Source organism: Heptranchias perlo, chromosome 19 (assembly GCF_035084215.1).
Source record: "Heptranchias perlo isolate sHepPer1 chromosome 19, sHepPer1.hap1, whole genome shotgun sequence".
In the NCBI taxonomy this organism is placed as follows: Eukaryota; Metazoa; Chordata; class Chondrichthyes; order Hexanchiformes; family Hexanchidae; genus Heptranchias; species Heptranchias perlo.
In genome coordinates, this window is record NC_090343.1 from 1887576 (window position 1) to 1913383 (window position 25808).

The 25808-nt window shown below is 46.9% G+C and overlaps 1 protein-coding gene across 1 annotated transcript in view; it reads right to left on the reverse strand.

The window, feature by feature from the left end:
* Nucleotides 1-1776: 1776 nt before the first annotated feature.
* Nucleotides 1777-25808, reverse strand: part of chd6 (chromodomain helicase DNA binding protein 6) — a 177881-nt gene continuing 153849 nt past the window's right edge. Inside the window, 8 exon segments of the mRNA XM_068000152.1 lie at nucleotides 1777-4234; nucleotides 4237-5092; nucleotides 5948-6052; nucleotides 8271-8411; nucleotides 9499-9687; nucleotides 16106-16537; nucleotides 19484-19705; nucleotides 20583-20737. Coding sequence (XP_067856253.1) covers nucleotides 4203-4234; nucleotides 4237-5092; nucleotides 5948-6052; nucleotides 8271-8411; nucleotides 9499-9687; nucleotides 16106-16537; nucleotides 19484-19705; nucleotides 20583-20737 — 2132 coding nt within the window. The 3' untranslated portion in view covers nucleotides 1777-4202.

Here is a 25808-nt window from a genome sequence, read left to right on the forward strand (position 1 = left end):
GTTAGGGTACGGATCAGCCATAATCTAATTGAATGGAGGAACAGGCTCGAGGGGCTGAATGGAGAGGGGGTGGAAAAAGAGTTAATATCAAATTTTCAATAGGATCAACTTTAACATCCTTTCTTTAAAATATATTTTTGTTTAGAACTTATATTGATGACCCCATCAGGGAATACATGGGTTGGAAGATACCGAGGCCAATGTGTGGGATCTGAATGTGCAGGCTGTGCAGCCATTAACCCAGCTGCTTCAGAGATTGTCATTGCAACTGTGTTGAATTCTGTTTATCCACCAGTCAGACTCGGTGACTCCTCAGTGCCAGAACCCCCTTCAATGTAGTCACTGGCATTTGTTGTTCAAACAAGCTTACAGTAGTAATCAGAGAAACAAAAAAGTAACCAAATCTTTTAGCCATCAGTAACTAATGCTGGCATATCCTTCCCAGGGCTCAGTACACTGCTATCCAACAAGAAGTTTGAAAGGATCCGTTTACTCCTCCAATGAAATGGTTTTCTTCCCATTTATAAAGCTCTGCCAAATCGCATCTTCAACAAGGTGGGAGGGAGGGGACCTGCACCCAGGCCGCTACCAAAATCATCTTTGGCAAGCCATTAGGAAGTGCGAAACAGTGACCTGACAAGTACACCCTCACCTGAATTTTGCTCTCCTCCCCTTACCAGACAGGTAGATCTCAGAATCTGTGCTCTGCTCCTCTCCTCAAATCAGGAACGGAGTAGTGAGGAAATTAATCCTCTGATGCTGCCACTGCAACATCACTTTAAATGTGTCAGTCAGGGTCATACACTAATCCAGCAGCTCCCTGAAAACAGGGATGGGCAGTTCTGACAATAGCTAAACCGTGCACACTGCTGCTGCAACATTACCTGCTACAGGGTCCCATCCATAGCATCATCCCAGACCTGATAGTTCACCATGCTGCACAGCCCTTACTGGGGACTGTAAAACATCTCGCTTCACAAACTGTTTTACCTCTGACAAGATATGCCTCAACTGACTCCAAATTTGTACCAAAAGTATCTTAATGTTAATTAATGCAAGTGGAGTCTGCCTTCCTCCACACCCACTCACCAGAGAGTAAACAGGTGTTCAGTATTCTGTGGTGTCCAGAAATTTCCAACTGTTCTCAGCTCATTTCCGATAACATGATCCAAATGGGGAAAGAGTAGCTGTAACCTCAATAACCAAGAGTTGGGCAGCAGGATACAACAGGGGAGGAGGGAGGGGGGGTGGGGAAGAGGGGTCGAACAATATTGTATTGTCACCTGAATTCTGATGCCTTTAACTCTTTCCTTCCTTCCTTCCCCCCGACCCCCAGTGATGTTTTTGTAACATTCCAGTGTCATTTGTGGAACATTTAACTGGCCCATATTTCCCAGGACTCATAGCTGTGTCAGATCCACTTCTACTATTAGTCTGAGACATGACCCTTTGCCTTTTGCAGGGCAATTCAGGATTATTCACTGCCGTATATAACAAACTGAGGGTAACTTTGCATAGTGCAAGACTAGGCTTTGTTTTTTTAAAAAAGGGATTCTGGTTATCAGAATTCATTGCAGACAAACAGATGGGACACTGTCTCATTAAACACTGCTTTTTTAAAAAAAAAACCCTTATCGATAAAAGTTTTTGGAAATTATTAAAAAGAAACTTTTTAGACTTCATCAAACTGCTGAATATGCTGTGCAAAAATTGAAAACCATTTGCTTGCCTTCAAGATTAAAAAAAAACAGAAGTCAGTCAGAATTTTATAGTTAGTGATTCAGAATAATTATTATATATAATAAAAAAAACACATTGACATTGAACAGATGAATAAATAATGCAACAACGAAATATATGACTCAACATTTGGACCTCAGCACAAATCCATAACTTATGTAAGGTTGTAACAGTAAAGAAAATGAAAACCAACACTTGTTTTAAAAAAAAAACTTCTGTGGACAGTAAACTATGTGAATACTTCGAGACTTGATATTCCCTTTGGAAATAAACCGCCAACTAAAAGCTTCATCTCCAAGCTCAGTCGAGAACTGGTGTAACGCCTGGCACCAGGGGATTTTGCTTGGCTTATCTGAAGCTAGAGTCTTCACCTGCTGCGTCAGTCTGCTGGTATTGTCAAAGAGGTTAAGGGAAAAGGAAAGGGAGGGAGCTGAGAGAGTTAAAAACTCATTCAGTACACACTGCCATTGTGAGATAACTTCTGTACGGTGTCTCCCTATCTGTTGATTAGCCACAATTACACTGCAATCTGGCAAAATGTTGGATGGGATGGGGTGGGGAGGGAAGAGAGGGGTACTTTATCAAGTAATGACTAATGCAGTGCATGCTGCCACTGCAATGTTACTTGGTACAGTGTCCCATTCAAGCTAATGGGCTACAGTTACACTGCCACCCACCTGGGAACAAGGAACTCTGAGCAAGACAGGCACCAACTAGTAGTGAACTGGGTCAGGATCTGGATTCGGAATGAGTCATCAAGCAAATAGGTCCTTGGTGACCCTCCTTTTTAAAAAAACGTTAAAAAAAACAATTTATCGATACAATTCACTAAATTGTAACTAAACTAAAAGGCTAAAAGAATGGCAGAAAAGTATTTCTGGGGATTATAATTTTGTCATTTCCCCTCCACCCCTCATAAAACAAACAAAGTTAAAATCCCCAAAAATTAAGTGTTATACAGTTAACAGGAAAAACTCATCTTCCACTCACACACCTACTGTGTATTTCATTTTATAATTACACAAAATTACTAAAGTAGGAATCAGAATCTTCTCCCTTCTCGCTACAGGGAAACCAAATTGTCCCGGATAACTCACTATGGGAGCGGGGAAAACTCACTTCTTTTTTTTAGGCGTCACATGTACTGCTTTCAATTCTAAAGCATTGTCTTGCAGTTTTGGAAGGACCGAAATTGATTTGTACAGATTTTCTTGAGGGAGGGGGGTGGGGGGAGAAAGAGAGCGTGAGATTAAAACCTGCGGTGGGTGTACTTAGCCAGCACAGGTTGGCTGGCACATTGTGGGATGAGCAGATACAGGGACAGAACTGGTACTGATTCTGGCTGTTGACAGTAGACAAACGCAAAGCAAGGTGCCATATCTGGCAACCCTCTCAGTCAGTTTCATAATCGGTGATCTTCAACTGATACTAGTTAAAACCAACTAACCTGATCTGTAACTGGAGTTTCACAGCGTCAGTTCATCTTTACAGGTCAGGACCATTTACATCTGCTTGTCTCAAAATAACACACTGATCAGGGTGCCACACAGAGTTATTAACTTACTCTTACCAGATATTGGACCATATGTGTGGCAAGATGAGGGTGCCAGTGATAGAGTGCCACTCCCTTCAGTTTTAGGAGTCATGCTTTGCCACTGGTTTCCCAATTCAGAGATACAACAAAAAATGTACAGAATTGTTCTAAAACCTTTGCATTCAATGCATCTTTTAAAAGTCTAATTTGCAAACTATTCAAAGGGAATTAATCCTGAAGAGGCATCATTATAATTTTTATTCCCCCTTACCCCATCCCCAATATCAAACGCTCCAATTTGTTCTAAAATAGTAAGAGAAAGTGGAACAGCTATTGTGTGAAATACGCACTCCTATTATAGTTTATTAGACCGTGATACACAGCCACACTGCGTCCCCTAACAACGCACTGACCAACAGGCTACTGGTACTGTGTAAAGGCAGGACAAGCACATTAAACCCTCTCCATCTCACCAGCCAGGGAGGGTTAAGCTGGCAGAATCCACCCCTGTGACCAGTGTTTTACAAAAAATGGGGAGGTGAAATACTGACAAAACTAGAGGATGGCGGCATCGAATAAAATGTTGATGGCCCCCTTGTGTGATATATTTGGAGAGGTGTATGGATAATCAGCACTTTCTTGCCTCCCCACCTTTCCCCTCCCCAAAGATCGGCCAACCATAATCTCCGTACCAACAATCGTAGCAAAGTTCACGCTGTGGAGATTGTAGCTGACCAATAAAAAGTACACCATTAAAACGAACTCGCAGGATGAATTTAACATGACTGCTTTACGTTCCCAAGCCGCACACAGCGGGGGGCGCGGGGAGTGGGGGAAAGAGACCAGGCAGGAGAGAAAAGGGTCATAAACATGGTTTAAATTTTGAAATGAAGAAAACCTAGAGTTGACCTAAAAGCAAATACAAATTCTACTCAGCATTCTGGGTACCCTCTACAGAGTTTTTTCAGTCTCCTGCCCAGAACTGTCCGGCACGGCAGAGGAGTCTGTCGATTTCCCCGTGCTCTCTTCAGCAGTTGTTTCCTGTGGACTGGGTTCAGTTCCATCGTTTGCAGTTTCCTCCTTGGCTTTCTTTCTCTTCTTCTTTGGGCTCTCGGTGCTCTCTGCCTCAGAGTGTCCGGCTTGTGTAAAGCCAGGCATTGCCATGCCGATGCCATGTGGAAGAAACATGGATGGGTAAATTAATCCGGCGGGCATGCCGTGCAGCAGGAATGGGTTGAAGGACAACGGGTTGCTGGTGGTGACTCTGGCTTCGCCAGAGTCAGGGAAAGATGAACTCGGACCAGGCTTATCTCCTGACGCAGAACCTTCCTCATGCTTCTTCGACTCCGCAGCACTACCCTTCTGTTCGCTGCCTTTATCCTCTTTTGAAGAAGTGCTCATTGTCAAGGTGGCCGTGCTCGAAGAGCTGGTACTCGACACCACTGATGGGCTGTTCAACAATCCCCCGACGCCAAATACGTGCGACATCCCGGCCACTCCGGGGAGCATCATGGGCAACATGTTCAGGCTGTTCTTGCCATCCTCTCCAGTAGGGATTGCAGCAAAGCCGGCTGGGAAGCCCATCAGCCCGGCTAGCTGAAGATTATGAATATTTCTGAGGTTCTGAAGGCTCACCAGATCCATCCCAGCGATGAGCCCATTCATGAACATTGGTCCCATTGCCGAGGCGGTCTCAGTCAGAACCCCGCCGGCTTTGGCCATTTCACTCCTTGGTCTCCTCCCCCTCTTTCTGCCGCCGGCCTCTTTCACCACGGGCTCAGTGAGGATACGGCTGAACTTACTCTCCGGTAGAAAGCCCTGAAGAGACAAAATAAAAAGCGATTTAAGGAAATACAGCAGCATCTCATAACCTTAGGAAGAGACGTACCTCAATCCTTAGCAGTGCAATCGCGCTCCTGATTAAAGGTAATTTTCTCCCTTCGAAGACTGAGATCCATAGGGTAAGGGTATCAAGGGATAAGAACATAAGAGCATAATAAACAGGAGCAGGAGTAGGCCATACAGCCCCTCGAGCCTGCACCGTCATTCAGTAAGATCATGGTTGATCCTTGACCTCAACTCCACTTTCTTGCCCGATCCCCATTCCCCTCGATTCCCTTAGTGTCCAAAAGTCTATCAATCTCAGTCTTGAATCTACTCAACGACTGAGCATCCACAGCCCTCTGGGGTAGAGAATTCCAAAGATTCACAACCCTCAGTGAAGAAATTTCTCCTCATCTCAGTCCTAAATGTCAGACCCTTTATCCTGAGACTATGCCCCCTAGTTCTAGACTCTCCAAGCCAGGGGAAACAACCTCTCAGCATCTACTCTGTCAAGATATGGAGCAACAGTAGGTAAATGGAGTTGAGGCACACAGCCAAGCCCAATCCTGTTGTCACCAGACATCCACAGACATGCAGCCCTGGGACAGGAAACTTCACTGGGTTTTCCTGTCTCTAGACTAAGGGCCAATTCTAATGCCCTCAATACGAATCCAACTTGGGGCAGTCAACTTAGCATACCGTCAAATCTGGAACCTTCCTGCTGCTAATGGTTCAGTACTACACCATCCAAGCTTTCAACACACGGCGACATCAAAACAAAAATGGGTGTATGTGTGCCCCTCCCCCCATCTGGTCACAGGAGTTATTTTACAGAGTCCGAATACATACCGAATGCTTCACAATTTCTGCCCACTCTGGCGCTACAGCGTACTCTGGGTTCGCATCCAGCCATCTTGCCAGCTCCTTTATCAGCGGCGCCATAGCTCCCCCTAGCTGAATTTCAGAATATAACATGTTTTAAGGAAAACTTGCACTTACATAACCCCCATCATGTTGTCCCAAATGCTTCACAGCTGATAAAGCACGGTCATTGTCATTATACAGCATGATCCCACAAATAGCAAATGAGATCAATGGCCAGTGAATCTGTTTTTATTGATGTTGGTTGGGGGATAAATATTGGCCAGGACACCGGGGAGAACTCCCTGCTCTTCTCTGAATAGTGCCCTGGGATCTTTTATGTCCTTCCTGAACAGGCAGACGGGGTCTCGGTTTAACGTCTCATCCAAAAGACGGCACTTCCGACAGTGCAGCGCTCCCTCAGTACTAGCACTGGGAGTGTCGGTTGTGATAACGTGCTCAAGTCTCTGGAGTGGGACTTAAACCCACGACCTTCTGACTCGGAGGGGGAAAGAGCTACCCACTGAGCCACGGATATTTTAACCAAATAGTATAACTTACCTGCTCCGCCGCTCACAAAAACAAATGCTGTAACATAGTCACCGAACCCTTTGCTGTGACAAAAGATATCCAAGTAGCCATTATGCATGGTCCAGTATATGCAATGCGTGTCAGCTGGCTATTTGAACACAGACAGCATCACCGCCCAATCTGGGCATTCATTCTATGTCCACACATACATTTTCCAGCAGGAGTCAGTAATCAGAATCAGGAACTCTGGCCCATTGTCCTCTCTCTAGTCCAGGAACTCAGATAACTGTAGCGCTGCAACTGGCTTTCACCTGGGATCACTTGGGAAGATTCTAAAATCACTCTATATCTCCGACCTCATGACCTGGTCCTCGCCATCCAATAAGCCTCTGGCTAGGATTAGTTAACTCAGTACAAACCAGGATATCCAACCTGGAACCATCTTGGCCTGTGCCGCTCAGCTGTTCAGTCTTAACCAACTGCACTATCAGCGCCTGTGTTTCACCCTCCACCCTGGAATTAAAGCCGGACACTTAAGAGCACATGCAACAGATTTTTATTTCCTTAATTTGCTCCTCAGTTGAGTTAGCCATCCCCATGTCATGCCCCAGTCTCAGACAAAGAATGAAAACAGGCAAACAATTTTGTGCGTCTTTCCCCGCATCCTCAAATGAGTTTGCAGGGAGTGTGTTAGCACGATCCCGTTCAACTTGTGCTATTGCTTCACTATCCATTGGAGAAGCTCTTCATTTCCAACGAGTCCCTTTACCAGATGCCCCAGCTGAGACCTGAATATCACCAGCCTCCCACTACAAGTTAGCGCTTACAGTCAACAGATCAGTGCCAAGAACAAACTCACTTTTATATAGCGCCTTTTACATTCTCAGGACATCCCAAAGCGTTTGGCAGCCAATGGATTATTTTTGATGTGTGGTCACTGCTCTTTTGCAGGCCACTGTGTGCACAGCAAGATCCCACAAACAGCAATCAGATTAATGACCAGTTCATCTGTTTTTGGTGGTGTTGGTTGAGATACAAATATTGGCCAGGACACCAGCAGAACTCCCCCACTCTGCTTCGAATAGCAGCATGGGATCTTTAATATTTCATCTGAAAGACTGCACCTCTAACAGCGCAGCACTTCCTCAGCACTGCATTGAAGTGTCAGCCTAGATTATGTGTTCGAATCCTGAAGCGGGGCAAAGAGGTGCTACCACTGAGCCAAGGCCAACACTTATTGGAATTCAGGCCAATGGGAACCCTTCTGAATATGGTTGCCTGACAGAGCTGTAGCCAGTACACAGTTGTTAAGGGATACAATCAATAAATAACTTTGTGGGTGGGGAGAGAGAAACAGAAAGAATCTTATTCAAATAACGTGAATTCAGGTAATATTTTCATTACGGTTTCAAGTCTTGTTGGGAAGCTGTTCCAATCCATCAGCCCATCTGTACTTGTATTTTTTTCTGCCGAGGACACACAATCGGACAGCCATGCTCCCAGAGCTCCAGTCCCCACTGGGAGGCAGGACCACCTCGTCCGATTTTCCCTCCTCTCTTCTGAAGGACTGCTGAGGCCTCCACAGCTCACTGTAGCTTAGGCATGGAGCCAAACAAGGAGAAACACACCAACGTTGTGGCACGAAGTGTTCAGGCACTTGTACCACTGAGGACCACACCTTTAAATTACAGAATCAACTCCATCATGTTGACTTAATTCTCATTTTACATCCCTTCATAACCCATCCAATGACCCCCACCCTCTCCACACATGATCTGACCTTTCTTCCGCTTCCCTTATGGACGACAGGTACTCTCTCATCCCCCGTCAGTGTGTTGATGTCCAGTTTACTGGGATCCTTGCAGCGATGCCTCCTCTGTTTGGGCCGCTCTGAAAGGCCGTGTAAAATTGCTGTGCAATTCTGCCACAGAAACAGAACAATGAGATAACTTGGCCTTGCATTAGGGAAAGAAGGAAGTAAGGGACGAGATGGGTGAGGAAGAGGCAGAAAACATCATCTAGCTGTTAACAAAACACCTTTGCAACAGTGAGGGCCTACATTTATTTGCACCACACCCATTCATTTATGTACCTGCAACACTAACACACATGTAAATAAAGAATCTGAGATGAATCCTGTAAGACTCTGCTCTATTTTACATTCCTCCCTTTGCTACACCCTCAGTGATAGAACTTTCAGCCAGAATTTCCTAGCACTCAAAGTCTCTCCCTAAATGTTTGCTTGTCTAACTCTCACCTCCTTCAAAAATCTCCTCAAAACTTACCTCTGACCACTGCCTTCGGTCAGTGGCCTCAACATATCCATTTCCTGGTTGGTGTCCACTGCTCCCCCTATAAAGTGCCAAGGCACGTTTTGTTACATGAAGGAGCTGTAGAAAAATGCGATGTTATTTCTCGATTTTCTCTCCTTTCCTAACATGCCGACAGTTCCATGGGCAACAGCTGCTCTCTGGTACCACAGCAATGGGCCATTTATCATGTGCAAACGTAGACAATGAATGTCAGAAATGTAAGATATTCAGGCCAATCCCATCTTCATCAGACTACTACACCCCAACTGGATTTTGACCCAGCGACAATGAAGGAACGACGATATATTTCCAAGTCAGGATGGTGTGTGACTTGAAGGGGAACTTGGGGGTGATGGTGATCACATGCACCTGCTGCCCTTGTCCTTCTAGGTGGTGGAGGTCGTGGGTTTGGGAGGTGCCGCCGAAGAAGCCTTGGCGAGTTCCTGTACTGCATACTGTAGATAGTACACACTGCAGCCACGGGAGTGCCAATGGTGAAAGAGTGGGTTTTAAGCAAATGGATGAGATGCTGATCAAGTGGACTGCTTTGTCTTGGATTGTACCTAGAGAATAGTTGGCAATCCAGCTGCTGCAATATGGCCAGCAGCCTGCATACCACCAGAAACCAACCTATCAAAATACAAAATCCTTTCCAGCCCTGCAGGTGTACTCATGCTGCACCAACAGTATACTTACAGGGGCCAGGTTAGACACATCCATAGTGTAGGTGGGATGTTGCCTCAGCCACTCGATCAGACTCTTGTTTTTCTGCTCTTCCTCGGTCGGCAGTCGCTGCTTGCCCTGGGGGAGTTTAATCATCATGCCAGACACGCTGTCGGTAGAGCGAGCAGCCCCAGAGAAAAGCTGCTTCGACAGGTCCACCTCCTTCATTAAAAAGAAAAACAATCCCTTATCATCCTCTGCAGGGGGTCCGAGAGCTGAGCGCCGGGGGGTCTGAGAGAGCGAGAGGAGGGTCCAAGAGGTGAGCGCAGTGTAAATCTAAGGCAAGTCATGGCAGCAGAGCTCGCACCCGCGATATGTTCCTCCTGCACTATGTGGGAAGTCATGGACACTACAGGTGTCCCTGGCGACCATGTGTGCAGGAAGTGTGTCCAGCTGCAGCTACTGGCTAACCGCATTTCGGAGCTGGAGCTGCGGGTGGATTCACTGTGGAGCATCCGCGATGCTGAGACTATCGTGGATAGCACGTTCAGTGAGGTGGTCACACCGCAGATAAAGATTACGCAGGCAGAAAGGAAATGGGTGACCGCCAGCCAGAGTAAAAGGACTAGGCAGGTAAAGCAGGAATCCCCTGGGGCCATCTCCCTCTCAAACAGATATTATGCTTTGGATACTGTTGGGGGAGATGGCTTATCAGGGGAAAGCAGCAAGAGTCAAGTTCATGGCACAAGGGGTGGCTCTGCTGCACAAGAGGGGAGGAAGAAGAGTGGCAGGGCTATAGTGATAGGGGATTCAATTGTAAGGGGAACAGATAGGCGTTTCTGTGGCCCCAAACGTGACTCCAGGATGGTATGTTGCCTCCCTGGTGCTAGGGTCAAGGATGTCACGGAGCGGCTGCAGGGCATTCTGGAGGGGGAGGGTGAACAGCCAGTATTCGTGGTCCACATCGGTACCAACGACATAGGTAAAAAAAGAGATGAGGTCCTGCAAGGTGAATTTAAGGAGTTAGGAGATAAATTAAAAAACAGGACCTCAAAGGTAGTGATCTCAGGATTACTACCAGTGTCACGTGCTAGTGAGTATAGGAACAGGAGAATAGACCAGATGAATGCGTGGCTGCAGGGATGGTGTGGGAGGGAGGGATTTAGATTCCTGGGACATTGAGACCGGTTCTGGGAAAGGTGGGACCTGTACAAGCGGGACGGGTTACACCCGAGCAGGACCGGGACCAACGTCCTCACGGGGGTGTTTGCTAGTGCTGTTGGGGAAGGTTTAAACTAGAATTGCAGAGGGATGGGAACCTGAGCAGGGAGACAGAGGAGGGGGAAACAAGGATAGAAATAAAAGACAGAAAGGGAAGAAGCAATAGTGGAAGGCAGAGAAAACAAGAGCGAAAAACAAATAGGGCCATAATGCAAAATAAAACTAAGATGACTTGCAATCTTAAAAAGACAAGTCTAAAGGCATTGTGTCTTAATGCGTGGAGCATTCGCAATAAGGTAGATGAATTAACAGCGCAGATAGATATTAACGGTTATGATATAGTTGCAATTATGGAGGCATGGCTGCAGGGTGACCAAGGATGGGAACTGAACATCCAGGGGTATTCAATATTTAGGAAGGACAGGCAAAAAGGGAAAGGAGGTGGGGTAGCGTTGTTAGTAAAGGAGGAAATCAATGCAATAGTGAGGAAGGATATTGGCTCGGAAAATCACGATGTGGAATCTGTATGGGTGGAGCTAAGATACACCAAGGGGCAGAAAATGTTGGTGGGGGTTGTCTATAGGCCCCCAAACAGTAATGGAGATGTAGAGGAGGGCAATAAACAGGAAATTAGAGACGCATGCAAGAAGGGTACACAAGAGGAGACACATAAAATTGCCAGAAAAAGCAGCAAGCCTGAGGATTGGGAGCAGTTCAGAATTCAGCAAAGGAGGACAAAGAGATTGATTTAAGAGGGGGAAAATAAGAGTCTGAGAGTAAACTAGCAGGGAACATAAAAACTGACTGTAAAAGCCTCTATAAATATGTCAAGAGAAAAAGATTAGTGAAGACAAATGTAGGTCCCTTACAGTCAGAAATGGGGGAAATTATAATGGAGAACAAAGAAATGGCAGAACAATTAAACACATACTTTTGTGTCCTCCTTTGTGAAGACAGAAGCAATCACCTGCCAGAAATGTTAGGGAACCAAGGGTCTAGTGAGAGGGAGGAACTGAAGGAAACCAGTATTAGTAAAAAAAAGTGCTATGGAAATTAATGGGGCTAAAGGCTGAAATCCCCAGGGCCTGATAATCTACATCCCAGAGTACTAAAGGAAGTGGCCCTGGAAATAGTGGATGCATTGGTGATCATCTTCCAAAATTCTATAGACTCTGGAACAGTTCCTACAGATTGGAAGGTGGCAAATGTAACCCCACTATTTAAAAAAGGAGAGAAAAAACAGGGAATTATAGACCAGTTAGCCTAACATCAGTAGTGGGGAAAATGCTAGAGTCTATTATAAAAGATGTGATAACAGAACACTTGGAGGGCATTAACGGGATTGGACAAAGTCAGCATGGGTTTATGAAAGGGAAATCATGCTTAACAAATCTACTGGAGTTTTTTGAGGATGTAACTAGTAAAATAGATAGGGGAGAACCAGTGGATGTGGTGTATTTGGATTTTCAGAAGGCTTTTGATAAGGTCCCACACAAGAGGTTAGTGTGCAAAATTAAAGCACATGGGATTGGGGGTAATATACTGGCATGGATTGAGAATTGGTTGACAGTCAGGAAACAGAGAGTAGGAATAAACGGGTCTTTTTCCGGGTGGCAGGCAGTGACTAGTGGGGTACCGCAGGGATCAGTGCTTGGGCCCCAGCTATTCACAATATATATCAATGATTTGGATGAGGGAACTAAATGTAACATTTCCAAATTTGCAGACGACACAAAGCTGGGGTGGAATGTGAGCTGTGAGGAGGATGCAAAGAGGCTCCAATGTGATTTAGACAAGTTGGGTGAGTGGGCAAGAACATAGCAGATGCAGTATAATGTGGATAAATGTGAGGTTATCCACTTTGGTTGTAAAAACAGAAAGGCAGATTATCTGAATGGTGATAGATTGGGAAAAGGGGAGGTGCAACGAGACCTGGGTGTCCTTGTACACCAGTCGCTGAAAGCGAGCATTCAGGTGCAGCAAGCAGTTAGGAAGGCGAATGGTATGTTGGCCTTCATTGCAAGAGGATTTGAGTACAGGAGCAGGGATGTCTTACTGCAGTTATACAGGGCCTTGGTGAGACCACATCCGGAGTATTGTGTGCAGTTTTGGTCTCCTTATCTGAGGAAGGATGTCCTTGTCATGGAGGGAGTGCAACGAAGGTTTACCGGACTGATTCCTGGGATGGCAGGACTAACGTATGAGAGATTGGGTCGACTAGGCCTATATTCACTGGAGTTTAGAAGAATGAGAGGTGATCTCATTGAAACATATAAAATTCTAACAGGACTAGACAGACTAGATGCAGGGAGGATGTTCCCGATGGCTGGGGCGTCCAGAACCAGGGGTCACAGTCTCAGGAGACGGGGTATGCCATTTAGAACCGAGATGAGGAGAAATTTCTTCACTCAGAGGATGGTGAACCTGTGGAATTCTCTACCACAGAAGGCAGTGGAGGCCAAGTCATTAGATATATTCAAGAAGGAGATAGATATATTTCTTAATGCTAAGGGGATCAAGGGATATGGGGAAAAAGCAGGAACAGGGTACAGAGTTAGACGATCAGCTCCTATTTTCTATGTTTCTATCATAGAATCATTACAGCACAGAAGACAGCCATTCGGCCCTTCAAGCTTGTGCCAGCTTGTTGTAAGAGCAATCCAGTTAGTCCCATTCCCCCGTTCTTTCCCCATAGCCCTGCAAATTTTTCTCTTCAAATATTTATCCAGTTCCTTTTTGAAAACTGCGATTGAATCTGCTTCCACCACCCTTTCAGGCAGCGCATTCCAGATCATAACTACTCGCTGCGTTATAAAGTTTATCCTCATATCGCCTTTGGTTCTTTTGCCAATCACCTTAAATCTATGTCCTCTGGTTCTCGACCTTCCTGCCAGTGGAACAGTTTCTCCCCACGTACTCGATCAAAACTGCTTATAATTCATGAGTAATGTACAGAACCGTGCAAGTTCCTCAAAATATATATCTGCAAGGACCAATTAAAGTCTATAATGTAGCAGGACCCAAGTGCAAAAATTTGCAAAACTCAATAAAAATTAAGGGCAAGGAAAAAAATATTAAACTTTCATCTGCAATGGGCTACTGGCTACAGCTGAACTTTTCTATTTTGTGCATTTGAACTGTGAAGAACACCCAGTGGAATAATTAAGAGGCTTGGGTTGTGTCTGGAGAGAGCATTTTAAATTGTACAACACAAAAGTCCTTCACACCTATCAGCCCTGTCCTCACTGACCTTCACTGATTCCCTGTCCCTTAGCACAGGGGTGTCCAAACAACTGCCATGGACTATATACAGACCCTGAGCTTGGGCAATCAGTCCTACTTGTAGTTATATTTCTGACTTGCTGGTTTGTCCAGTGTGAATTTGAATGGGCAGTGAGGTTGGGAAAAGGCTGTTTTTAGCACTGTTGCCTCATTGGCAGATAAATCTTACAACACAGAGACCTGTTAGCAATTTATGCGAACACAGATTTAAGCTTTATATGTAGTTCATGGTACAGACCTAGCCCAGCCACGAAGGCAAAAGCCTTCGATACCCCTGCCCTAGAATTCAAAATCCGTGCTCTTATCTGAAACCCACCTCCCCCCCCCTCCCCCACCATGGTGGCCTTGTTGCACCCTAGCTCTGCATTCGATCAAATACACAATGCTCTAAAGCCTCTGCTCTACTGCGCATTCCCATCCCGTCACCTACCATGCTCCTGAACTCTGGAATACTGTTCCTAAACCTTTTCCACCTCGCTCCTCCTCAAAACCTCCATGCTTTTGATTGTCTTACCCAAAGCTTCCTGCTCAGTGTGCACCATTTTCCCTGTAAAATGCCTGGGGACATCAGTTACATGGAAACACTTTCTGAAGGGAAGTTGTTCGAGGGAGAATTACTGGTGACTACAGGTCTGTCACTGATGCCGGGATGAATTCATGATGAATTAAGATTAACACAGGAAGCACGTGTCACTAATTTAAACGCTTCTTTTCTCCTATAGTGCACTGGTAGCAATACCCTACATATGCATGCCTAGTGACAATACCAACACTCTAATAACAAAGAATTACATAGGAATTACAACACAGACAGGCTGTTCAGCCCAACCAGTCCATGTTGGTGTTTATCCTCCATGTGAGCAGTAGTCTTAATTCCATGTGCCTGCCCTGTTCCCATATTCCTTTATTCCCCCTTCCTTCAACCACCTACCTAACCTCATTCTTGTTTTCAAATCCCTCCATGGCCTCGCCCCTCCCTATCTCTGTAACCGCCTCCAGCCCTACAACCAGAGATCTCTGCGCTCCTCCAATTCTGGCCTCTTGTGCATCCCCGATTTTAATCGCTCCACCACTGGCGGCCGTGCCTTCAGCTGCCTAGGCCCTAAGCTCTGGAATTCCCTCCCTAAACCTCTCCGCCTCTCTCTCCTCCTTTAAGACGTTTCTTTAAACCTATGTCTTTGACCAACCTTTTGGTCACCTGTTTAATAAGTTATTAAGAGGCTCGGTGTCAAATATTGTTTGGTAATCGCTCCTGTGAAGCGCCTTGTAACTTTTTACTACGTTAAAGGTGCTATATAAATGCAAATTGTAACCTATTCTTAAATGTTGACATGATCTCTGCTTTCAATTACTATCCCTGGTAGTGCATTCCAAGGCCTCACAACCCTGTGTAAAAACATTTCTCCTCTTCTCAGTCTTAAGCTTCTTACATTTAATCTTATATCTGTCCCCTTGTTCTAGACCCTCAGTCACCAGAGACAGACTGTTTCTATCTATTCTGTCCCACCCCTTCATAATTTTAATCATCTCTTATCATATCACACCATAATCTCCTCTGTTCTGACAAAAACATCCCCAATAAAATGACACTGGGAAAATCTACTTCAGAACTCTACACAATCAGCAGTCAGTCCCCAGTCCCAGTGTGAGTACATGCAACCTCACAAAGAAGCAGAGGTCCGAGTCTTTGAAATGTGGGCGGTCTCAGCATGGTGCTGCATCTCTGCCACCAGAGGGAGCTTCTACACACCGTACCGAGCGAGGGCCATAACAGAAAGTTAGAGCTCACAGTGAACATACAGTAAGGGGGGGGGGGGGGGGGGGGGGGTGAGGAGCAAAATCACCCCTCACCAAGGCTGAAGAAATGTGCTGGAATTTATTTAGATCCCCGTTTCTATCCCCCGATTATGGGTTCTGGTCCTGAATTATTTCAAGGAGGTTTTGGTTCTTACTCCAACGGCACATCTCAAATACACCAACCAAACTCAAACTGAATTCAGACAGTAAGGCCACTACTAACCAGAAAGTACGCGACACAATCACAGGCTATACAGTGCAAGAGCGTTCCATTTCCTTGCGCCATTGGTGCTTGCCGCTATGCCTTAACGGTCACGGCACGACACTCTTGGCTACTTACCAGGTTCTCTGGTCTTTTCTCCTTCATGAAGAGAATGTCAACTCCTTCAACGTTCTTTCTTCGCCCTCTCCTCCTCCTCGACGTGTCGTCCCCTCTAAAGGCGCCGTTGATCACCTGTCCCGTGACTGGATGGACAAGGCCTGCCTGCAGGATCCCGGCCATGTCTGCCCTGAAAGCAGTCGAGGGGTCCAGCGAGCCCAGCTTTGGGGTGCTTGTACTGATAATGACCGGCACTGAACCAGTCGCCTCCTCAGACGCCTTCGAGAGGTCCATGGCAGTCTCTTGCCACCCATTCAAAATTATAGGCGGGCGAGTGAGAGATGGGGCAACCTCCTCCAGGCTCTTCCTCTTAGCACCTCGGTCTGTCTCAAACTCATACTTCCGTCTCCTTCTTCTTTGATCCCTCGGGAACGTTAGTGCGAGCAAGCTCTCCTGCTTTCCAAACAGAATTGCACTGCATCAGCAACATTCGTGACAGAATTTGAGAGAATAAAACACACACACGAGTTGAACACATACCAGACCGAGAGATGAAAACCACTTCATGGAGGGATACAGCAGTCAGAAAGTGGGCCAGGGGAGCTGCAGCCCACCTCCCATTCAACCTCTGAGCCTCCATTCATGGCCTGCCTGGTTGCGGGATGTTGACACAGCTGTGATTCAGTGCTGTTCTTACACCTTTAGTTGCTCTCCATTAAAGGAAAGCAAAGGAATCCCAGCTTCCAAATACGATATTCAGTCCGTCTAGTTCAGTGCATTTACCAAGGCTTACATACAATCAGGGAATCAACGCTTAGGGTTTAGAATGCAGACTTGGCTACTCACACTCATTAGCAGTGACGTCTGGTTTTTAGAAATGTACTGCAGCATATTTGTTGTGCGTCACTTCAGACAAACAGTTCCATGTGTTTAAATGCGTTCGCAATCGACCCCACTCTATGGGAAACTAAACCTCATCCAAAACAGCCTTCAATGTGGCAGCCCTGCACGAACAACTGGCACTTAGATAGCACCTTTAACAGCAAAATAAAACTTCCACAGGCACTTCACTAATGGAAAAGGGTATAAGGCTGGACGCCAAGCAATGGAAGGAGAATCTGGGACAGGTGGCCAAAAGTTTGGTCGAGAAGATGGTTATTCAGCAGGAGAGAGCGGAGAGGTTTGAGGAGAGTATTCCAGAAAGAGGGTCCGAGGCTCCACCACCAATGTGGGGGGCCAAGGGGATGAGAAAAAGCCAGATTTAGAAGGGTGCGGGAGAGGTCTTAAGGCTAGAGGAGGTTCAGAGATAGAGTGGAATGGGCCAGGCCGAGGACGTGGAGGCATTTGAAGATGAGGATTCTACATTTAATATGTGGAGAGCAGGAGGCCAGTGTTATCAACTTGGCTGAGGAAGACGGCGGTGTTATTGTACGATCTGCTGCAGCCTGGTCGAATGGCTAGGAGGGGAATTAAATCAGTGGCAAGACAGCATAGCTTATGACGGCCGGAAACGTCGGTTCCAGTCCTCCTGACGTTCAGTTGGAGGAAGCTACGAATCACTCGTGACAAAGTCAGAAAGGCAGTCTTACAGCAGAGGTGGTCAAGTGGTAGAGAGATAGAGCTGAGCATCAGCTGCATACAAATGGAAATCGTGCCTGCGGATGATGTTGCTGAGGGCCAGCAGATCGATGAAGGAGGAGGGGGACGGTCAAGGATAGATCCCGGGATGTGGGGGGAACTCCAGAGGTGAGAATATGGAGTGGGATGAGAAACAGTCGCTGGAGATGCACTGGCTGTTTGGATGGATGTGTGGAACGGTAGAGTAGTATTACTGGACTAATAATCCAGAGAACGGGAGTTCAAATCCCACCCTGGCCAGTTTGAGAATTTGAATTTGATTTTAAAATATCTAGAAATAAAAATCTGGTATCAATAAAAGTGACCACAAAGCTGTCGGATTGTCGTAAAAACCCAACTGATTCCCTAATGTCCTTCAGGGAAGGAAACCTGCCGTCCTTACCCGGTCTGGGCCTATATGTGACTCCAGTCCCACATCAATGTGGTTGACTCTTAACTTTCCTCTGAAGTGGCCTAACAAGCCACTAGTTGTGCCCACCACCTTCGAGGCAACTAGGGACGGGCAATGAGGGAGGTCTCACGGAGCTACAGGAGGGTGGCTGGGTCGACTGTATCAAAGGATGCGGAAAGGCTGAGGAAATCGAAGAGCGATAAGGCATCACAGTCACTGTCTTGACTTTGATTAGGGCTGTCCGGCGATGTGAGGAAGGCAGAAGCCGAACTGGAAAGATTCAAACAGGAAATGGGAACAAAGCTGGGTTCGAAAACCTCGGAGAGGAATGAGAGATGGGGCAGTAACTGGAGAGAATTGATTGGTCATGGTTTTGCGGAGGGGATGATGACAGGAGTTTTGAAAGGGAGTGGGGGCGGGGGCATTGCCTGAAGAAAGTGAACCCATTTACATCATCAGCCCGCAACGGGATCCTGGGATCAGGGAACAGGGTTAAAGTGAACGGGGAACAAGAAGGCAAGTGTCAGATAATTCAAGGCTGCAATCACATCGTGGGCAGAGATGTTGTAAATCCACAACGCATCTCTTTTCTAAGGTACTTTATAATCCTCCCTCTTGGCTGCACAGCAGCATAATCCATAGCCGAACTGAAGGGGATGGTAATCATCATCCACGGAGTGTGACTCAGCGCTGGAGCTGCAATTCCAGAGAGAAAATCCTACAATTGTCTCATCGCCTCATTTAAGAAAACAAATCTCATCTCATTTTGTTTTATAAAATAAGGTTAACGCCTGAACAGGTGAGGTATCAGGGGACGGTTTGCAGCAGGGGAGTTGAGCTGCTTTTAAGGAATCAAATGAGTATCATATCTCATTTATCCTTGCCAGGTCAGGGGCCAGGAAATTTTTTTTGCACAGCAAGATGTAATGATCTGGAATGCGCTTCCTGAAAGGGTGGTGGAAGCAGATTCAATAGTAACTTTCAAGGGGAATTGGACAAATACTTGAAAAGGAGAAATTTACAGGGCTATGGGGAAAGAGCGGGGGGAGTGGGACTAATTGGATAGCTCTTTCAAAGGCACGATGGGCCGAATGGCCTCCTTCTATGCTGTAAGATTGTATACTGCGTGTTGTGCAGCTAATCCACTCTCAGCCCTCCGTCAACGTCACCATGAAGAGGCCAGGAGGAGATATGCAACAGCCCAAGGAAAGCTTCAGTTCCCCTTGCCTCTCCCCCGCCCACAGGGGTGTCTGATCTCTGTTTGGGAGTGTAGCCGAGTTCGGGAATTCGGTGGTTCAGGGTGCAGATTACCCCCGGTAACAGACAGCACCTTGGGCACGGTCTGGGGCGGAGGCAGCTGCTCGACTTGCCTTTGTAAGCTGATGGGAGGAGACGGAGCCATCAGCAAAGCTGAGGGTGTGCGCGGCCTGCACGGGAACGCTGAGGCAGCTCCTAACGTTCAGACTCTCTGCCGGAGCAGCCATGGAATACATCACGCCCTGAGGTTCGAGGTTCTGCTGCTGCGCTGACGGCCATTTTCCTTTCAGCACAGCATGACAGATGTTGTCGATGCGGTTTATGACGACTCGGTCCTGAGAGGATGAAAATAAAAAATACAACAGCAGTCAGTGCAAATCTGAAGGTTGGTTACAGAAAAAGAGAAAAAAAGTTAAGCCCCGGTTCAAAGGCAGAATGTTCTCGGGCAGTTTGTGAACAGAAGTAAGGAAGGAAAGAACTCCCATTTATATAGCGCCTTACATGACCTCAGGATGTCCCAAAGGCGTTTTATAGCCAATAAAGTACTTTAAGTGTAGTCACTGTTGTAATGTAGGAAACGCAGCTGCCAATTTGCACACAGCAAGATCCCACAAACAACAATGAGATAATGACCAGATAATCTGGTTAGTGATGTTGGTTGAGGGATAACTATTGGCCGGGACAGCGGGGAGAACTCCCCTGCTCTTCTTTGAAATAGTGGCCATGGAATCTTTTACGTCCACCTGAGATAGCAGACGGAGCTTCGGTTTAACATCTCATCCGAAAGACAACACCTCAGACAGTGCAGCGCTCCCTCAGCACCGACCCTCCAACAGTGCAGCGCTCCCTCAGCACCGACCCTCCAACAGTGCAGCGCTCCCTCAGCACCGACCCTCCAACAGTGCAGCGCTCCCTCAGCACCGACCCTCCAACAGTGCAGCGCTCCCTCAGCACCGACCCTCCAACAGTGCAGCGCTCCCTCAGCACCGACCCTCCAACAGTGCAGCGCTCCCTCAGCACCGACCCTCCAACAGTGCAGCGCTCCCTCAGCACCGACCCTCCAACAGTGCAGCGCTCCCTCAGCACCGACCCTCCAACAGTGCAGCGCTCCCTCAGCACTGCACTGAAGTGTCAGCCTAGATTAGAGTAAAACCCTATCCACTGCAGCCTGCCGCCTGTACATGAAGCTGTTGCCTCTGTTCTCGGACTCGCCTTTGGCCACTCTGCAGAAGAATAGAGCGTCTTCTCCTGAAGCAGCTGAGCGATGGTTGGTTCTCGGATATCCTGAAGGAGGCTGTCCTGGATCTCGTCTTGGACCATGCTGGTGGAAGTGTTGCTCTCCTCATCGAAATTCTTCAGCGGGATAGCTAAGAAGACCAACATTCTTGTTGTAATAATAACAACAACTAGACTTAATCATAGTATCATACAGCACCGAAGGAGGCCATTAGGCCTGTCATGCCTGTGATAGCTCTTTGCAAGAGCTGTCCAATTACTCCCCTACTCTTACCCCTTAGCCCTGTAAATTTTTCCTTTTCAAGTATTTATCCAATTCCCAATTGAGAGTTACTATTGAATCTGCTTCCACCACCCTTTCAGGCAGTGCATTCCAAATTATAACAACTCAGAGTAAAAAAAATTCTCCTCATCTCACCTCTGGTTCTTTTGCAGATTATCTTAAATCTGTGTCCTCTCTTTACTGACCCTCCTCCCAGTGGAAACAGCTTCTCCCTATCTACTCTATCAAAACCCCTCAAAATTTTGAACACCTATTAAATCTCCCGTTAACCTTCTCTGCTCCAAAGAGAACAATCCCTGCTTCTCCAGTCTCTCCAAACAATTGAAGTCCCTCATCCCTGGTACCATTCCAGTAAATCTCTTCTGCACCCTCTCCAAGGTGTTACCATCCTTCCTTGTAACAGTAACCTAGTGGTTATGGTCCTGGACTAGCAACCCAGAGGTTTGACGTTCAAATCCCACTATGGCAAATTGTAAAATTGAATGCAATAAATCTGATCGTCTGGCAATCCACAGATTGTAAACAATTTTACAACACCAAGTTATAGTCCAGCAATTTTATTTTAAATTCACAAGCTTTCGGAGATTTTCTCCTTCCTCAGGCAAATGTTTCAAGATCTGAGATCTTGAAACATTTGCCTGAGGAAGGAGAAAATCTCCGAAAGCTTGTGAATTTAAAATAAAATTGCTGGACTATAACTTGGTGTTGTAAAATTGTTTACAATTGTCAACCCCAGTCCATCACCGGCATCTCCACATCATGACTACCATCGACACTACAATCCACAGATTGTCATTAAAACCCAACTGGTTTACTAATGTCCTTCAGGAAAGGGACCTACATATAATTCCAGTCCCACAGATCTCGGAGGATGGTAGGGCTGGAGGAGGTCACAGAGATAAGGAGGTGAGGCCTTGGAGGGATTTGAAAACAAGGATAAGAATTTTAAAATCGAGGCGTTGCCGGATCGGGAGCCAATGTAGGTCAGCGAGTACACGGGTGATGGTTCAACGTGATTTGGTGTGAGTTCGGATACAGGCAGCAGAGTTTTGGATGAGCTCAAGTTTATGGAGGGTGGAAGATTGGAGAGCATTGGAATAGTTGAGTCTATAAGTAACAAAGGCATGGATGAGGGTTTCAGCAGCTGAGCTGAGGCAGGGGCAGAGATGGGCGATGTTACGGAGGTGGAAGTAGGCGGTCTTGGTGATGGAGTGGATATGTGGTCGGAAGCTCATCTCAGGGTCAAAAAGGATGCCAAGATTGCGAAAGGTCTAGTTCAGCCTCAGACAGTGGTCAGGGAGAGGGATGGAGTCGGTGGCTAGGGAACAAAATTTGTGGTGGGGACCGAAGACAATGGCTTTGGTCTTCCCAATATTTAGTTGGAGGAAATTTCAGCCTGTCCAGTACAGGATGTTGGACAAGCAGTGAGACAAATGAAAGACAGTGGAGGGGTCAAGAGAGGTGGTGCTGTAGTGCTGGGTGTCGTCAACGTACACGTGGAACCTGACGTCGTATTTTCAGATGATGTCGCCGAGGGGCAGCACGCAGATGAGAAATAGGAGGGGCCAAGGACAGATCCTTGGGGGGGGACTCCCAGAGGTAATGGTGCGGGAGCGGGAAGAGAAGCCATTGCAGGTGATTCTCTGGTTAACGACTGGATAGACAGGAATGGAACCAGGCGAGCGCAGTCCCACCCAGCTGGACGATGGAGGAGAGGCGTTGGAGGAGGATGGTGTGGTCAACCATGTCAAAGGCTGCAGACAGGTCGAGAAGGATGAGGAGGGAGAGTTTACCATCTTCACAGTCACATAGGATGTCATTTGTGACTTTGATAAGGGCCGTTTCAGTACTGTGGCCGGGGCGGAAACCTGATTGGAGGGATTCAAACATGGAGTTGCGGGAAAGATCGGCACAGATGAAACGTTCAAGGACTTTGGAGAGTAAAGGGAGGTTGAAGGTGGGGCGATAGTTTGCGAGGATAGTGGGATCTAGGGTGGTTTTTTTTGAAGGAGGTGATGATAGCAGATTTAAAGGGGAGGGGGACAGTACCCGAGGAGAGGGAACAGTTAACAATATCAGCTAACATGGGGGCCAGGAAGGGAAGTTGGATGGTCAGCAGTTTAGTGGAAATAGGGTCAAGGGAGCCGGAGCCGGGTCTCATGGACAAGATGAGCTCAGAGAGGGCATGGGGAGATAGGAGAGTAACTGGAGAAAGATGCAAGTTCAGGGCTAGGGCAGGGGGGAGCCTTATGGGACTTTTGGCTCGGTGGGCTAGGGGAAGAGAGGGAAGCAGCAGAGGCAGCTGAACGGATGGTCTCAATCTCAGTGACAAAGAAATCCATGAGCTCCTGGCACTTCTTGTTGGAGGTGAGGGTGGAGGGCACAGGGGAGAGAGGTTTCAGAAGACGGTTTTCAGTGGAGGAGAAGCCGGGGGTTATCTTTGCATTCCAGGATGATCCTGGAATGCAAAATTTGGCAGAGGAGAGCAGGACCCGATGGTGCTTGATGTGGTCCTGCCAGATCTGGCGACGAATGGCTAAACCGGTTGTCCACCATAAACATTTAAGTTTGGACTTAAGGGAGTGAAGATGAGGGCCGTACCAGGGGGAATGACCAGGGTGGGAGAGAGTAACGGTTTTAATAGGGACAAGGGCATCAAAGGCAGAGGTGAGGGTGTGATTGAGCAGATCGGTAGCTGCAGAAATGTCATGGTGAATGGACGGCCGAAGGCTAGACAGTTGGGAATTTGCAAGTACCATTGTGCGTGACTTAGGGGAGAGTTTTTCCAGGGGCGAACACGGAAGGAAGTGGGATTGGGAGGGGGAAGGGGATGTGGATGTTGAGGGATACAAGGAAATAAACAGAGATGGCCTTATCTGTGATTGACACGATGGGAGTTGAGAGGCCACATGAGATGGCAAGGTCGAGGGGATGGCCGTGAATATGAGCTGGGGAGTTTATATGGAGGGAGAGATTAAGGGAAGATAGGTGGTCAGGGAACTCAGAGGAGAGAGAGCACGAGGAGTTGAGATGAAGGTTGAAATCACCAAGGGGAGAAGTCGCTCGGTGCAGAGGCTGAGGGAGGAAAGCAGTGAAGATATCTCGGTGAGAAACGTACTAGGGTGGGCGGTAGAGAATGAGGGTTTTAAAGGAGAGGTGAGAGGGGTTGAGCAAGGTGAGATGCTCAAAGGAGGTGACGGTGCCAGAGGAGTAGGGGGACAGACCAAGGTGTGATTTGGTGATAAGGGCCACGCCACCACCGTGGCGGTCTGGGCGGGGCAAGTAGTGGAAGGTATAGCCAGGCAGGAGGCTTTATTAAGGGGGAAGGTGTCATCACCCGTCAGCCAGGTTTCTGTCAAGGCCATGACGTTGATGCGATCATCCACAATAAACTCATGAGAGAAATCAGGAGGGCAAAAAGGGGACATGAGATTGCTTTGGCAGATAAGGCAAAGGAGAATCCAAAGAGCTTCTACAAATACATAAAGGGCAAAAGAGTAACTAGGGAGAGAGTAGGGCTTCTTAAGGATCAACAAGGTCATCTATGTGCGGAACCACAAGAGATGGGTGAGATCCTGAATGAATATTTCACATCGGTATTTACGGTTGAGAAAGGCATGGATGTTAGGGAACTTGGGGAAATAAATTGTGATGTCTTGAGGAGTGTACATATTACAGAGAGGGAGGTGCTGGAAGTCTTAACGCGCATCAAGGTAGATAAATCTCCGGGACCTGATGAAATGTATCCCAGGACGTTATGGGAGGTTAGGGAGGAAATTGCGGGTCCCCTAGCAGAGATATTTGAATCATCCACCGCTACAGGTGAGGTGCCTGAAGATTGGAGGGTAGCAAATGTTGTGCCTTTGTTTAAGAAGGGAGGCAGGGAAAAGCCTGGGAACTACAGACCGGTGAGCCTGACATCTGTAGTGGGTAAGTTGTTAGAGGGTATTCTGAGGGACAGGATCTACAGGCATTTGGAGAGGCAGGGACTGATTAGGAACAGTCAGCATGGTTTTGAGAGGGGAAAATCATGTCTCACGAATTTGATTTGAGTTTTTTGAAGGGGTAACCAAGAAGATAGATGAGGGCTGTGCAGTAGACGTGGTCTACATGGACTTCAGCAAAGCCTTTGACAAGGTACCGCATGGTAGGTTGTTACATAAGGTTAAATCTCACGGGATCCAAGGTGAGGTAGCCAATTGGATACAAAATTGGCTTGACGACAGAAGACAGAGGGTGGTTGTAGAGGGTTCTTTTTCAAACTGGAGGCCTGTGTCCAGCGGTGTGCCTCAGGGATCGGTGCTGGGTCCGCTGTTATTTGTTATTTATATTAATGATTTGGATGAGAATTTAGGAGGCATGGTTAGTAAGTTTGCAGATGACACCAAGATTGGTGGCATTGTGGACAGTGAAGAAGGTTATCTAGGATTGCAACGGGACCTTGATAAATTGGGCCAGTGGGCCGATGAATGGCAGATGGAGTTTAATTTAGATAAATGTGAGGTGATGCATTTTGGTAGATCGAATCGGGCCAGGACCGACTCCGTTAATGGTAGGGCGTTGGGGAGAGTTATAGAACAAAGAGATCTAGGAGTACAGGTTCATAGCTCCTTGAAAGTGGAGTCACAGGTGGATAGGGTGGTGAAGAAGGCATTCGGCATGCTTGGTTTCATTGGTCAGAACATTGAATACAGGAGTTGGAATGTCTTGTTGAAGTTGTACAGGACATTAGTAAGGCCACACTTGGAATACTGGGTACAGTTCTGGTCACCCTATTATAGAAAGGATATTATTAAACTAGAAAGATTTACTAGGATGCTACCGGGACTTGATGGTTTGACTTATAGGGAGAGGTTAGATAGACTGGGACTTTTTCCCCTGGAGAGTAGGAGGTTTAGGGGTGATCTTATAGAAGTCTA